A 15,434-nucleotide genomic window follows, 5' to 3' on the forward strand; every position below is an offset into this window, starting at 1 on the left:
ACAAACACATGGCAGCGGGTATAACAATTTCCAATTTAAAACTATACTACAAAGCCACTATGATAAAAAACAGCATGGTTTTGGACTTAGGATCAGTGGAACAGTTTGGAAGACACAAAAACAACTCCAGATACCTCATCTTTGACAAAGGAGCTAACCATCCTCACTGGAGGAAAGATAGCCTCTTTAATAAATGGTGTTGGAAAAACTGGATTTCAACCTGCCAAAGATTAAAACTAGACCCTTATCTTTCACCATGCACTAAATTAAAATCAAAGCTGAATAAAGATCTAAATATTAAAATAGAAACATGAAACTTGCAGGAAGATAAATTAGGCAGAACTGTGGAAGACATTGTCATAGGAAAAGACTTTATGAACAAATCCTCAGTAGCATGGGAACTAGAAGAAAGAATCAACAACTGGGATCTCATCTTATTAAAAAGCTTATGCACTGTGAAAGAAACCATCAACAAGACTAAGAGACAACCTACAATGTGGGAAAAAAATTTTATGAGCTGCTCCTCAGACAAAAGACTATTATCTAGAATATATAAAGAACTCAAAACAATCATCCCTCCAAAATATAAAGACCCAATTCCAAAATAGGCATCTGAAATGAACAGACATTTCTCAGACAAGGAAGTAAAAGCAGCAAGTAAATATATGAAAATATGTTCCATCTCACTGGTCATTCGAGAGATGCAGATGAAAACAACACTGAGATTCCACCTCACCCCACTAAGAATGGATGCTATCAAGACATCACACAATAACAAATGTTGGTGGGGTTGTGCAGAGAAAGGAATCCTCCATTGTTGGTGGGAGTGCAGCCTGGTGCAACCACTGTGGAAATCAATATGGAGATACCTCAAAGAGCTTGGACTGGAGGTTCCATTTGACCCAAGCATCCCTCTGTTGGGTATCTTTCCAAAAAAACTAAAAGAAATATATCACAGTGATGTATGTGCACCCATGTTTATAGCGGCACAGTTTGTAATAGTTAAAACTTGGAAAGAGCTCAATTGCCCACCAGTTGGAGAGTGGATAAAGAAGATGTGGTGTTTCTATAAAATGGAGTACTACTCCATTTTAAAAGAATGAGAAACTAGAGTCATTCATAGGAAAATGGATGCACATTGAGGCCATACTCTTAAATGAAATAAATGAGACAGACATGTGTACGTACTGAATAGTTTCTCTGGTGTGAAAAACTAAAAGTGTAAATAAGATCCAAATTGCATAACTGACTATGTGAAATAGAAAAAAAAGGGCTAAAGATGTAGGGGAAGTGGGATGGGTAGGGAAAAAGAAATAAGGGAGAAGAAAAAATGTGAGAAAAGGAAAAATGGAAGCAAAATCTTTGTAAATAGGTGAGGGGGTGAAGGGAGGGTATAGGTATGGGGGGAAAATGAGAACCAAGATCTGTCATGTAAAGATACAAGATCCCAATGATAAATGTAATTGTACTGTATACTTTAAAGTACCAATATACTCAATGAAAAATAATTTACTTGCTTAGTGAATATAGAGTAAATACAGATAAGTATAGTAAAACTTAGAAAAATTATGGAAATCATGAAGGCCCAACATCAAAAACAAATACAATCCATGAAACAGATTCAAACAGGTATCCAGAAGATTTAACACTCCATTGAAGGTATACACAATCATCTGAATGATGGTGAGGACAGAATATCAGATCTAGAAGACAGGATTGTGGTTAGTGACCACAAAAATAAATATATCTTTAAAATGGCAAGGGATCATGAAAAATATCCAACAGCTCCAAGATGATGCAAAGATGAGCAACATAAGATTGATTATGGAGTCAATGTGTAAACAGGTAACAATGCAAACACCATAAAAACATTTTCACAAAAGTAATGGCTGAAAACTTCCCAAACACTGAAAAATAATTTACCATGAAATAAGGGAGGCATTTAGAACTCCAATTGGCCATGACCAAAAGAAACATACAATGAGGCATATAATAGTCAAGATTTGAAAAACTCAGCACAAGAACAAAATACTAAAAGCTGTTATAGAAAAAGAAACACCTATGAAGGAAAGCCCATCAGAATCACAGTAGAATTCTCCTTTAATTAAGAAGGGGTTGGAGTGAAGTGCTTCAAGTCAGAAAATAAAAGAGCCTGCAATATAGCCTGCAAAACTATCTTTCAAAATCAATGGAGATAACTCAATGAGGAAAAAAATCAATGGAGAAATAATATACTTACATGAGGAAGAAAAACTGAAGAAATTCAACAAATCAGCACCACACATTCTGAGGATTGACCCTAGGATTGTCATGTTGAGATATACTCCCAGTTTGTGTGTGTGTGTGTGTGTGTGTGTGTGTGTGTGTGTTTTATTTTGAGGATCTCACCAAGTGGTGAAGTTGCCTATACTGGCTCCAACTTGTGGTCCTTCTGTGTCAGCCTCCCAGAGGACTCATATTATAGGCATGTACCACTTCATACAGCTAAAATTCTATGGATTTTGACAAATACATAGACACAAATATGTATACATAGATACAGACATGTAGCCACCTCTGTATTACACTACAGAGCAATTTATTCACCTTAAAAATTTCCCAAGTGCACCCCCTTTTTATTCACCCACCTGTGCTTGTACTAGCCCTCGAAACTTCTCTATCATTGTGTACTCCGTTTCCCTTTTTAAATGTTTTACAAATGGAATAATAAAATGTGTAGCTTTTGGAGTGTGCCTTCTTTCATTTAGTAAGATGAAAGTATGATTCATTCATATTATTCAGCTAATTGCTAGGCTACTCTCTTTTGTTGAACAGTAATTCATTGTGTAGGAGCACAATATCTGCTAATTCATTATTTTAACACATTAAGTTTATTGGTACATTTTAGGTATACAATATGATGGCATTCGTCATTGAAGATTTGTACCTTTACACGATAGTATATCTTGGTTCTTATTTTTCCCAATTCCCCTACCCTCCTTTCAGTTCCTCCAACCCCTCCTAATTTACAAAGACTTTTTTCTCTTTTTTCCTTTTCTTGTATTTTTCCTTTCCCTTCTTTCCTTTTCCTCACCCTTCTCACTTCCCCTTCCCCTTCCCCTTTGGACCTTTTCTTCCTATTATACATCATCTGTTATACATTTTGGGTTCATCTTTATTCTTTACAATCTATAGTGATTATGAAAACTGTTTCTATAGATATATGCCTACAATTTTGGGGGGTGTCTGCTTACAGATAATTGGCATTTAACCTTGAACTATAATTGGTAGATCAAATGACAATTATAGGTTAAGAAACTACTACACTGTTTACCCAAAATGTCTATTTGGCACTCCCAGTGACAATCGGTGATAGTGCATTCTAATGAGAGAATAGTTGGCATCTGATTTAAATTTAAATTTATGGTCTCAATGGCATGTGATGTTAAACTAAATCATTTCATCTGAATATCTTAATTTTGCAGTGTCTCTTTGTGATTCATACATTTCCTAATTGTTTTCTCCATTCTTGACATTTAAATAGTTGCATAATATCTGTCATGTCAACTAGCTAACTATTCTTATTTTGTTAAAATAGAACTTATTGAGCATTTTGTTAAGTGTAAAATTTAGGAAGTGTGCATAACATAATTTGTATCAAAATTACTTGCTTGTCTCCCATTATTTATTTCTTTAAGTCACACACTAAAAGTAAAACTCCAAAATTACAATATAAAGTGATATTACTAGGTTATAGTGGTATTTGGTTTCACAATATTTCCCTGAGTTACTCATTTGAAATATTGAATAACACTATCACCTTTGTAAAATATACTAGACAGTATTTCTATTTGATTTGTGAAAAAGCATATTATGGGTATATACTTTTCATGGCAATAATTTGTAAAAATGATAGGTAATTTTCCATGTCTACTATACCTAGGATATAAATTTTGTGTTTTGACCACAGGTATTTATCAAGGAAATATAATATTGGAACTTCTTAAAGCAATGCTAAAACTCTTTTAAAAGCTGAGCAGCACATTGTGATACATATCTGAGTCCATATGAAGTTTTTTTGTCTTTGGAAAAATTGAGAATAAGATTTTTATAACTTTAGAAATCAATCTTCAAATAATTATTTGGAAATTTTTACTGTATTTTTAAACTTGAAATTACCTTGTGATACTGGAAAAAATTGTCACTTTACTTTTTTAAAATTAAACATAATATTTTCCACACTTTTGTAAAGATGATTGAAAAAATTTTTATTATGACAAAATATGCATAATATAAACATTAACCATTTGGAGTATTTTTGAGAATACAGTAGAGTGGCATTCATATCATGTTGCAACCATGACTACCATTTATCTCCAGCACTTTTTCATCTTCATGAATAGAAACTGTAGCTATCAAACAAGAACTCCCATACCTCCTTTGCTGACCCTTTGGAAATGCATTCTATCTTTTGTCTCCATCAATTGAACTACACTTAAATTCACTTCTTATAAGTAGATTCTTTCAAAGAATGACTTCAGGGATCATCTTGCACTATATGGCAGAATGTTCTTTCATAATTAAAGCTGAATAATATACCAGTATACTTAAAAGTTACATTTTACTTACACAATTTTATGGTTATAGACATTTGGCTGTTTCTAGCTTTTACTCTTGTAAATCATGGTATCATGAGCACACTAAGGACTGAGTCCTTCATGAAGTTCTTTATGTGTGTGCGTGAGTGTGTGTGTGTGTGTGTGTGTGTACACACAGGTGTATTTTGGATCGTATAATTATATTTGCTAATAAACATTTATATATCTAGTTTGTCAAAATATATATGAATAAGACAATTGAATGATTGAAAAAATGACATAAGGTATCACATGCTGATAAACAGTGTAAGTTATGCCAGGCCATGAAAAATGAGACCCCCCCCCTTCATTGGTGTGCTTTGTGAATCCGGTAAGAAATATAAAACCCTTGTTATATCTCGGAGAGGCATATGGTTTAGTTTCCATTAATGGACTTGCCATCTATAGGTATCAAAATAATTATAATGCAAAAAACTCCATATGATCTTTTAATCACACCAAAGAGCGTCTTAGTCATTCTGTGATTAAGCATACTATGCCATACTTCCTCATTTTGAATCTAGTGCTTGCCTTATTATAAGCACACTTATCCATCACTGATAACCCCATATTTATTGTCTTCCACACATGATTCTCAAAAAATTAATGATACGTTTTTCTGTAGTGATGAACACAAAAGGACTGACTGTGGCATAACCATGGGCCATAAGAATTTGGATACAATAAAATATTGGATTATTATTCAGCACAATTCTTGAGTGGGAGATAATGTCCAAAACAGTCATGATCACAAAGAAACACATAAGCAGCAGAATGGTCCTAATGGCCCTTTGTTCTGGGGATGCTTTCAGAGAAATTTTGGTGCTGTGAAGATGCTGGGATTGCTTCTTATGCCTGCGCAAGAGTATCACTATATATCCACCTGAAAGGGACACTATCCCAATAAAGATTGTATCTCTGAAGGTCAGTAGTGCTAACAGTATGTGCTGCAGGAAATAATTCATGGATAAAAGAGAGCAGGATTCAGTAATATACAAAATGTTTTGTGAAGTCAAATTTGGGGTAGCAGCAATGGAGATTACAAGATGACTGCTAATGGATGTGTAAAACACCCAGAGGAAAAAAAGGAAACACAAGTTGTCACATGAGGTTTTATGTTTGAACTTTGCCAAATAAGAGCTCCTGGGACTGAGTGTGATAGCCTGAAGGACACTCAGCTGGCCAGTGACACAAATGGAGAGTCCCCTCATTAACCTGTACAAGTAGATAACTGATTTACATGTGATGTCATCCCAAAACCTTGCTTGAGTTGTAAAAATGTCTGCAGTTATGAATCCTTCAATTAGCAGAATCACTATGTGGCTTAGGGCCAAGAGGCTAATGGGCAGGTGAGTGAATCTGGGCCTGTGCCCTAGAATGAACATGAAGATATTGAAGAGAAGAAGGAAGGCATTGCTTGAGACCCCAATGACAACTTGAGAATAAAAGGTTATTCTCATGTTAATATTACTGAATAATTTGTTGTTTATATTCATCTTATATAGAAAGGTGTTTATAGTAAATGTCTGAAAAGAAAAGCAAGAATTCTTTATTAAAAATAGAAATTCCTTCACCAAAAATCAACTGCCACTGCTGCCAACATGAGTAGATTCTTCCTGCTGCATCCATATTTCACTTATAACCTCAGTTTCCCCCCCCCATTACATTCAAGGGCCATTCCCACTTTCTTCCTGTCTCAACATTTCCCAGTCATGGCTGGATTATGCATATCATTGCAAGGTTTTCATATTGATCCTCCCACACATTAGTCATGCACAGAATTATTTTGTTTCAGTTTTTTTTCTGATTTTTTTTTTTTTGCCAGAACAAATATTCTCAGTATGTGAACAGGTCAAAGGTTGGTAAGTGTGAACTCTGAAGTCATACTTCTTGAAATTATATTCATGTCCTGCCTTTCACACTGAGTGTCACCTTAAACACTCTATGAGTCTGAGGGTCAATCATCTGAGGGTCAATGTACAAAATAAGTAACTCAGACTACCTATATCTTGAATATTTTATGCCTGAATGGAACTTAAGTTTTGGTAACAAACATGAAAGTGTTCCTGGCATATAATAATGTTTTCATAAAGGTGGGCCAGTATTTTTATTAGTTTACAGTTACTTATACATGTTACTGAGTAGAATTCATGGAGTTCTTTCAGTAATTGATGAGCTGTGTCCTTATCTGGAACAAGGAAGACAAAAAAAATGCAAGACTAGTACAAAATTAGAATAACCCTTCTTCAGAGAATTCTAATGGAATGTTACAATGCTTGTTTGAATACTCTAATGTAGCTATACATCTCACATTTTTTATTATTGGTGGAATAAATAGTGTATATCAGATGAGGTCAAATATTGCTAGCAACATATTCCAATCTTTTTTCTCTTCAGGCATTTGGAATCAAGGCAATAAACAGAACCACGAGTAAAAATACATTCTGGTCATTCCATCATAAGGTTTTAATAAAAGTTGAGTATCCAATGCAATCCTGAAGGAGGGACTCTGTAAGAGTCCAAGTTTTCATCTCTCCTTCATGTAAGCAGTGATATTTCTCCAGACTTCCTACTCTCAAGCCTAAAATTAATACAAGAAAATTTGATGAATGATCTGCTGGTGGGACATTTTTTGCAGAATATGCAATTTTACTTCAATTCAATTATTATACATGTTACCTAATATTGTAAAAATCTTTCCAGTAACATAATTAAAAGAATTATTATGTGAAAATCAAAGATGTAAGGCTAATTATTTTATAACTATTTTGATCACATGGCTCTAATGTAAGAAGATAAAGGGTAGCAAAATGTTAAAGGTCAACAAAGATGGGATACCATTTAAAAATTCAAGGTTGAGGGCCTGGGATTTATCTCAGTGGTTCCACCACCTGCCTCTCAAGCACAAGGACCTGAGTTCTATCCCTGGTATCCCACCAAAAAAAAATCAAGGTTGAAGTGAATAGTGGTTAAAGCATTTGAAAAATAGGTTTTCTGAAATAAAAATTCTGTAGCTTTATGAGAATAAAATCAAGTTTCATATGATTAATTGGCCATGTATTATGGGCACTAAAACCATGTTTAAGTAAGCAAATTTTCCCTGCCTTGAGAATTTTTTTATATTACATATGTTCTTGTATTCCTATTCTAGTGTCAATGAACAGAAGTCAGTGCGAGAGGAGATGAAGATACGTTCAATTTTTGCAAAGTAATGATAACATAAAATGATTTTTTCTTTTCATCCATTCAACATGTTTTGTGTTGTCCCATAATAATATCACAAGAAATATAGTAAAATATTAGTCAAATTTCCATTTATCTCCATCTTTGTGCAACATACATAATTACTAACACACAGCCCTAAATAGTATTCTGTGACCTCTGTGAACTTGTAATGGTGTATGCCTATTTTTATATATTTATTTCAGGTAGGATAAAGCATACACTAATATAGTTTTAAAAGAATAATTGCAAAATAGATGCCTATTAGTAATTAATAATTAATATTTAGAAATTATTCCAAAATTACTTTTCATGTCATTTCCATTAAATACAGATTTTGCTTTAATTCAGTTTTGTTCATTTTAAAATGTGAGCTTTACAAATACATAGCAGATTAAACTCTCAAAGTCCTGCATTTTGATCATGCATACATCTGGGTACTGCACTACAGTTTCCAGCATGACTTTATAAAGTGCAATTCTGCAAACCTAAGTGTCTTAGAAAAGTCCAGACTGTACAGATGCCATGAGTGTTCAATAATAACTAGGTGCAATGGCTTCAGTGGATCACTGCTTTTAAACCATGGGAAAATCTATTTTCCTGAAAATAAAATTGATCAGGAACAACAGGAAAAATTAACTTCCTTTCATCAGAATATATTTCAGGGAAAGTGAGATGATTTCATGCAATTGCAGGCTCCACTTACCTTCCTCCAAGATGCCTAGAGAGAACACAGAAACTATTCCTCTAGTCATCCTACTAGCCAAATGTTGCATCCTACTCAGCTGTATCAAACCTACAAATCAACACATACAGTTTAAATTATATAAGTATGATTGAAAGTTCCATAAAGAAAGGTATATAACAATTTCAGGGCTTCATATAGATAAGTTCAAGGAAATCCTCTACAATGTCCTTATTAGTCATGTCTATCAAGCATAGACAGCATGGTCTAGGACACTGGTAGAGAAACATGGCATGTGTGTTGCAGCAGGCTGATTATATCACTGAAAGCTCTAAAATGTTCACCACTACTGGTTTAAGAGATTGAGAGACAGGCCAACAGATCTAGTCTCAGCAGAATGATTTAGGAAACCCTTCTGGATGGACTAGTCTACCAAATTGGAAAAGGTTTGTCCTCATAGGCACTTAAGTCTCAGAAGCACGAGTAAAACAACCTGTATTTCTGACATAAGTCTCATCCAGAAAGACCAAATTGAAGAAGAAGAGGAACTGTTAAGTGAGTAAATGTGAAAACAAACAAATAAAAATCATACAATAGGAATTCTCAAAAAGAAATCTGAACACTCATTTGTTTATGGTGATAGTAAGGGCTGGGGTCTTCTCAAGAGAAAGGTAACAGTTAAGAACTAAAAGTGTAAATAAGATCCAAATTGTATAATTGACGATGTGAAATAGGAAGAAAGGGGCTAAAGCTGTAGGGGAGGTGGGAAGGGTAAGGGAAAGGATAATTGGGAAAAGAAAAAATATGAGAAAACAAAAAAAAATGGAAACAAAGTCTTTGTAAATAGGAATGGTTAAGGGGTTAAGGGAGGGTATGGATATGGGAAAAATGAGAATCAAGATATGTCATGTAAAGGTACAAGATCCAAATGATAAATGTAACTATACTATATATTTAAAAATACCAATAAACTCAATGAGGAAAAAAAAGAATTCTTATTATGTGGAGCAAAGAAATAATTTCAATGACTTTGTATCACCTTGTAGTTACCAAAAGAAGGAAAAAACTTGTGATATAGAATATTGTCAAATGGGCTTCCAAACTAGGGATTAATGGTCAGGACATTGAGAAGGAACTTGTGGTCTGTGTGGATGTGGAGAATGGAGAGGAAGGAGAAAATGCCTCCACAGGCCCCAATAATAGTGTGCTTGTGGCCCTGTGGATGGACGGATTTCAGAGTGAAGGCAGGAAAGATGCTTTGCTTTGCTTTGCTTTTCTTAAGCATGAGATCTTTACACTGAACAGATGTATGAACTTTATTTATGGGCAGCTTTTAACATCAAGTGCTGGATAATCTGAGAAATGAGACCAGTTTTTCTTCATTCACGTAGCTTTGAGACTGACAGGAAATAGTGCAGCACATTCTACATTGTGGCACAAATTTAGGTGGGAAACTCTGAAGAGTGCTAGGGAGAACTGGCTGGCTTGTGAGTAAAGGAAAAAAATAAATTCTATGCATGTTTGTGATGTTTGCACAGGTGCACCAAAATTATGATTTCCAGGATTATGAACAAGAAAAACTTGGAAAGTATTTGGGAAAATGAACAAGAGCTATAATTTTGAGAATCAAAATTTTAAAAAGTGTGTAAATTGAAAGGTCAGTAAGCACAGCTCATTTTTCAAACCTACAGCTAGAATATTTACATTACCAATATTCAAAATAAATCATCAAGAAAACATAATGTTCTTTGAGCAAAAAGAAACAGGAAGTCCAAAAGGGGCTTCTTCTTCTTCTTTTTAACTATTAACCTGTTATGACTGGAATCCCTAAATAGACTTGGAGGAGAATCTGATTTTCTGATTAATGCATCAATGACATAAATGTCAAGAGGGAATTTCCTGAAAAACATTTTGGCTTTATTTTTTCCCTCAACATGTTCTTTGTATCTTAGTAACAAGAAATGTTTTTAGCTTTTAGCATGTTAAGTGCATGAAAAGACACAGTCTGTGAATCTAAGTTGCAAGAAAAGATATAGTTTGTGAATAATCTGAAAGCTATACATAGAGACCAGAGCATAATGGGCTTCAGCTGCCCTAAGTATTTTCCCAAACAAAATGAGTTTCAAGCACATCTGCTACTGTATAAATGTGAAGGTATACTTTTTAAATTATTAATACATAGAGAAAATATTCTATCTCACAAATAGTCTATCCTCCCAGATCGAAGTACTTTTATTCTTAGGTGATTAAGATACTGGAAAGGGAAATAAATATAATTTTCTCATTTTAAAAAACCTTAATGTACTTGCAATGTTATCATCTCACTTATCTCATCTGACATGACCTACCTTGTAAAACATATGGTACCAGTCAACATTATTAATTTTTAATTAGTGAAACAAAATAAAGACAAAAGATGTGTTGTAAGAAAATTTGCTAGTGGGTGCTTTGCGGTAAAGTGAGGTTACCCTCACTGAGATGAGATATTGCACTTAGAATGCTATATCCTTGTAAAGAATCTGAAACAACTTTTTAAATTCCCTAAAGTGCAGAAGCAATTTGCATCCATAGTAACTCTATTTGATTTACCAAGATTATAGAAGAAAAACAGTATATTTAAGAAGACTATAAGGTAAAATTATAAATTTTCCTATATATAGGAATAAAAATATTTTAAATCTCTAGCTAATGTTCTGCATATACCAGGAGTATGGGTACCGCTAGTCAGTGAAGATCATTGAATTCAGATTAACAAATGCAAAATTAAAATTAATTGATATTTTCTTTGAAAATATCAACTAATTTTATAAGCCATGAAACTACACAACTTATGTAAAGAAGAAAATTTACCATGGTACATAGACAAAGCAATCCTCTGGATTGAGTAGGACTGTCAGAGCTAGAAGTTTCTTCTCAAACTACAAAATGCCCTAAGGCCCAAATTGCCTTCTCTCACAGCCTTTCTAGGACTGAACCTGCCTATTAATTCTGCATCTGTGACAATAGGGGCACTTACCAGATGCACATGGTAGGGGAGGAAACAGGAAGCCTGGGAAGACCCTGCATGAGTTTAAGGAATGGATGTTTTAAATCATCTCTCTGCAGGCCTGTATTTTTGTTGTCTGTTAAAAAGGATTCCCAGGATACTTCTGGGAAGACAGTAACAAAGTCTCAGTAGAACAATTTCTATGTCTTTATTCTACTTTACACTCTGTAGGGTTATAGTAATCTAGGGAATTCTATGCTCAAAAGTTTTCTCTTAAGTTTCCTTGACACATCTGCTTGGAGGAATCCCAAGAGTTTCAATAAGTAGATAGTCCCCAGTCATCACATTTGATCCTAAGCCCAAATTAGTTCAATGCAATTTCATACTGTGTAGTTACTCCTTTCTGGGCCAGGACACTCTCGGCACCTTCTGTTAGCTCCCAGTGGCTTTGATAAGCTCACTGTTCCCTTGGTCTGTTGTCATCTACAGTACATGGTTTCTGGATTTTTTCAGTTCTTTATGCCATGATTTCAAACTCTCATTTTCTGTGTGCAAACTGTGAGTGATATTTGAAAGTGAACTTTAGAAGAAAGTGAAAATGTACAGGCAGAGCTGGATGTGGAGTTGAAGTGATCAGAGACAGATTGAGTTTAGCTGAGACTGAGGCAGAGCATGAGCTGGACTTCCCTTTATAAAGAAGCTGCATGATCAGCCTTCATCCTCCAGAGTGAAGGTTGGAATTGGCCTGTACTTTCCCACAAATAAATTATACAAAATTATGCTTTGGCCTCCTAAGAAGTTCATATAACTTTAATAGTATGTATTAGCTATTAAGATGCTTGTGGCAAAGTAGAGACTCATGACCTAGAGTCAAAATTTTGATGTTCCAGGTATTGTAATTAGAAGATAGTTCTTTACAGAAACTAATATAATGCATTAAAAATTAATCTAGATATAATATGCAGAAGTATCAGTTGCTTCTACAGAGAAATGGAATCATAAAAGGAATTAAATACAATTACAAGAATTGAAACCTACAGTACCTACAATTTCACATGTATAGACCTGAGAGACATTGACATGTCCACAGGAAGGCAATGATACTTTTCAAAACTAGTTAGTTAATGTCTACACTCCTAGAGTGGAAGAACAATCAATTGTTCAATATATGAAGAGTGTACATGGTTGGCCAAGCATTCTAATAAGTATGTAATTAGGCAGGGCTCATCTGGAGAGCAGGAAATCCACAGCCTGTTGTGCTGAGGGAAATGTACATCCTTATATCCAACCCTTTGCTGTTCCAGTCACACCTCTGCCCTTCAGCAGGCTGGGCTTCTGGCCTATTCCTTGCCATGGCCTATTATCATCCAAGTGCCACCTGTCCCCCTGTGCTTCATGCATGCATATTACCTGGGCAGAATGACTCCTGAGGATGGCTGTGGCCCAAGGTCTGCTTCATGTAGGCCAGATTTTTTTTTTCTGATTCCAAAATAGCTCTCTGGAGAAGGTGAAGAGCCATCATTACACACCCCACTTCCCCCTTAAACTTCCTCTATGACTTGAGTAGAGTCCAGCTCTCTGGGGTTATTTTTTCTGAATATAAAAAGAAATATATATTCATTTCTAACTGTGAAGTTTAAATGAGATAATATCAGTGCAATGATACCTGAGTCCTACATCCAAGAAATAAGAATTGCTGGTAAATAGGTGCAGGCACTAGATTGCATAAAAGCTTTCAAGGACATTTTAAATTGTGACCACAGTACAGAATATTTTTTCTAATCCAGTACCTCTGGAGTAGATCAGCATGGGTTTGAACAGGGACTCCATCATGTGGGAATGACAGTACTGAGTTTCCAAGAATATTATGATAATTAAATAAAGGAATATAAGTAAGTTTTTTGTGCACAGTGAGTGCTCTCTAACACAGGCAGGGTGAATCAGTTCTTCTGTATATACTTCACCAATGAACACATGCTACATACATCTGTGCATGGAAAATAGTGTGCACCTCAAACTACATCTCACAATAAGTGTCACCATTATTATTGTAGAATAAGGTGTGTTGAAAAAATATCTGTGAAGATAATTTTCCTTCTGAATTTTGGCTGACTTGAAAGAATGTATTTCCCAATATATTTGAAGGTACTGGTAATGATCACTATGTTCTAGCCCATGAGATATAGATAGTCCCCCCTGGGATTTTATTTCATTGATTTGCATTTTACTTCATTCCTTAGCAGTTTTCTTGAGATAGATGGGAGAGTAGAAAACAGGAGGTGTACTGGGGGTGGGGGGTGATAGCATAGCTCAGAGGCCTTAAAACCCCATACAGTCTACAACTAGGGCTTTTTCCTAGTGGAATAAAAAAGGTTCAGTATTTTGGATATTGTTTTCCACTAGAAGGAAATGGATGCATTGTATTTACTCACTGTGTGACTTTTTTATCTCAATTAGAGAAGTTTATTTTCAAAATGTCCCACTCATTTCTACCCTAACCAATTGTAGGTAAAAATAAGGTAATTTTGCTCTGGTTTCTCAACAAAATTTCTTTTATTTAAAGTGTGTGAGAGTGTATAACCTTCTCCATCTTAGGAGTTGTCATTAAGAGGAATAGGTTCCAAATTGTGAACAGGAGACAGACATACTCTTGTCTTTTGGCAAGACATGAATGAAAATGGCATATTTATGGGTGAATTTTTTACAAATATATCCTATTGCTGTGAGGGGATTTTTGGAGTGATTAAAACAGTGGTTGTTTTACCTCACCTTGTACAATTTACATATCTGTGGATATAATGTCATGTCCTCAATAAATTACTTTGATAGATAAATCCTCTTGATCTTCCATCCAGAAGGAAATCACTATCCTTGGCATACATCAAAAAAATAAAATCAATGTGTGAAAATCCTATTTTCACTTCCCTATTCATTTTAACACTATTACAACAGATAACTAATGGAAAGAACCTGTTACTATCAAATGATGATGAAGAAAATGTGATATGGATATATAATGGAATATTATTCATCTACTAAAAAGATGGAAATTTTGTCTTATCCCTTTTTTATTTTTTGAAAGCATTGTACTTCCGATTGAAAAATGAACAGCTTCCACACTGTTCATCAAGATACACAGTATTTGCATATACAATTCTGGTTATTTGAGGACATACTCTATGTACACCTCAATTTTGCTTTCATTTTTGTTTTGGAAAGACACAGTTGGAAATTTTGTCATTTACAACAATATGGATGGAGCTGGGGATCATTTCATTAATTAAAATAAACCAGGTACAGAAAGAGAAGTGATCTGAATCATATCCAACTTAAAATATTTGATCTCTTAGAATTTGGGAATACAGTGGTGGTTTTTGGAGGCTGAGTCTCTCAGTTATGTGTGGGGATGAGGAAAAGATTTCTGGTGTGTTCTTAATTAAACTTACAAATAAGATGTTCTAGGTTACTCTTGCACAGTATAGTTACCCTTTAACAATAATATAATATAATATACATTTCAAATAGCTTTTCATCATAAAAATGATAAATGTTTGAAATCATGGATATATTTAAACTTATATACACATTATTGAACATGTACATGTATTAAACATTGCATCTTACACCATTAGTGTGTTTGTGTTTCAATTAAATTCTACAAAAAAAATAACAGGCAGAGTAACAAAGGTCAAATAGCATACATAATTTTTAAAAAGACAAAGTGATGGTAAAATGTGAAAAAATAAAGTTTACTGTTGTGAAAAATGAGATCATATTTCTCACAGTGCAAAAATGTTATGATTGAATAAATTACACTGGACACACTTTCATTGCTGCTGAACATGCAAATTGGCACATACTTCTGGAAAGAAATTTGAAAATATCTAACAAAATAACACAGGATTTACCTACCACCATACATATC

The 15,434-nt window shown here is 34.4% G+C and overlaps 1 protein-coding gene across 1 annotated transcript; it reads right to left on the minus strand.

The window, feature by feature from the left end:
* Positions 1-5,188: 5,188 nt before the first annotated feature.
* LOC104850955 (vomeronasal type-1 receptor 48-like) lies at positions 5,189-13,339 on the minus strand. The gene is made up of 4 exons (XM_010608078.2): positions 13,300-13,339; positions 8,545-8,634; positions 6,755-6,804; positions 5,189-6,184 (listed from the first exon to the last, which is right to left on the minus strand). The coding sequence occupies exons 1-4, from the start codon at positions 13,337-13,339 to the stop codon at positions 5,189-5,191; spliced, it is 1,176 nt and encodes a 391-aa protein (XP_010606380.2).
* Between the last annotated feature and the right edge of the window lie 2,095 nt (positions 13,340-15,434).

The sequence above is a fragment of the Fukomys damarensis genome, unplaced genomic scaffold, assembly GCF_012274545.1.
Source record: "Fukomys damarensis isolate Sample0158 unplaced genomic scaffold, DMR_v1.0_HiC HiC_scaffold_28, whole genome shotgun sequence".
Classification (NCBI taxonomy): Eukaryota; Metazoa; Chordata; class Mammalia; order Rodentia; family Bathyergidae; genus Fukomys; species Fukomys damarensis.

Excerpts from the sequence above, each read along its gene's own strand:
- LOC104850955 (XM_010608078.2), bottom strand. The coding sequence starts at position 13,339 with ATGGAGTCCCTGTTCAAACCCATGCTGATCTACTCCAGAG. Across the intron at positions 8,635-13,299 it reads CATGCTGATCTACTCCAGAG|GTTTGATACAGCTGAGTAGG; the intron begins GTACTGGATTAG and ends GTTGATTTGTAG. Across the intron at positions 6,185-6,754 it reads AACTCCATGAATTCTACTCA|GAATTTCTATTTTTAATAAA; the intron begins GTAACATGTATA and ends TTTTTGGTGAAG.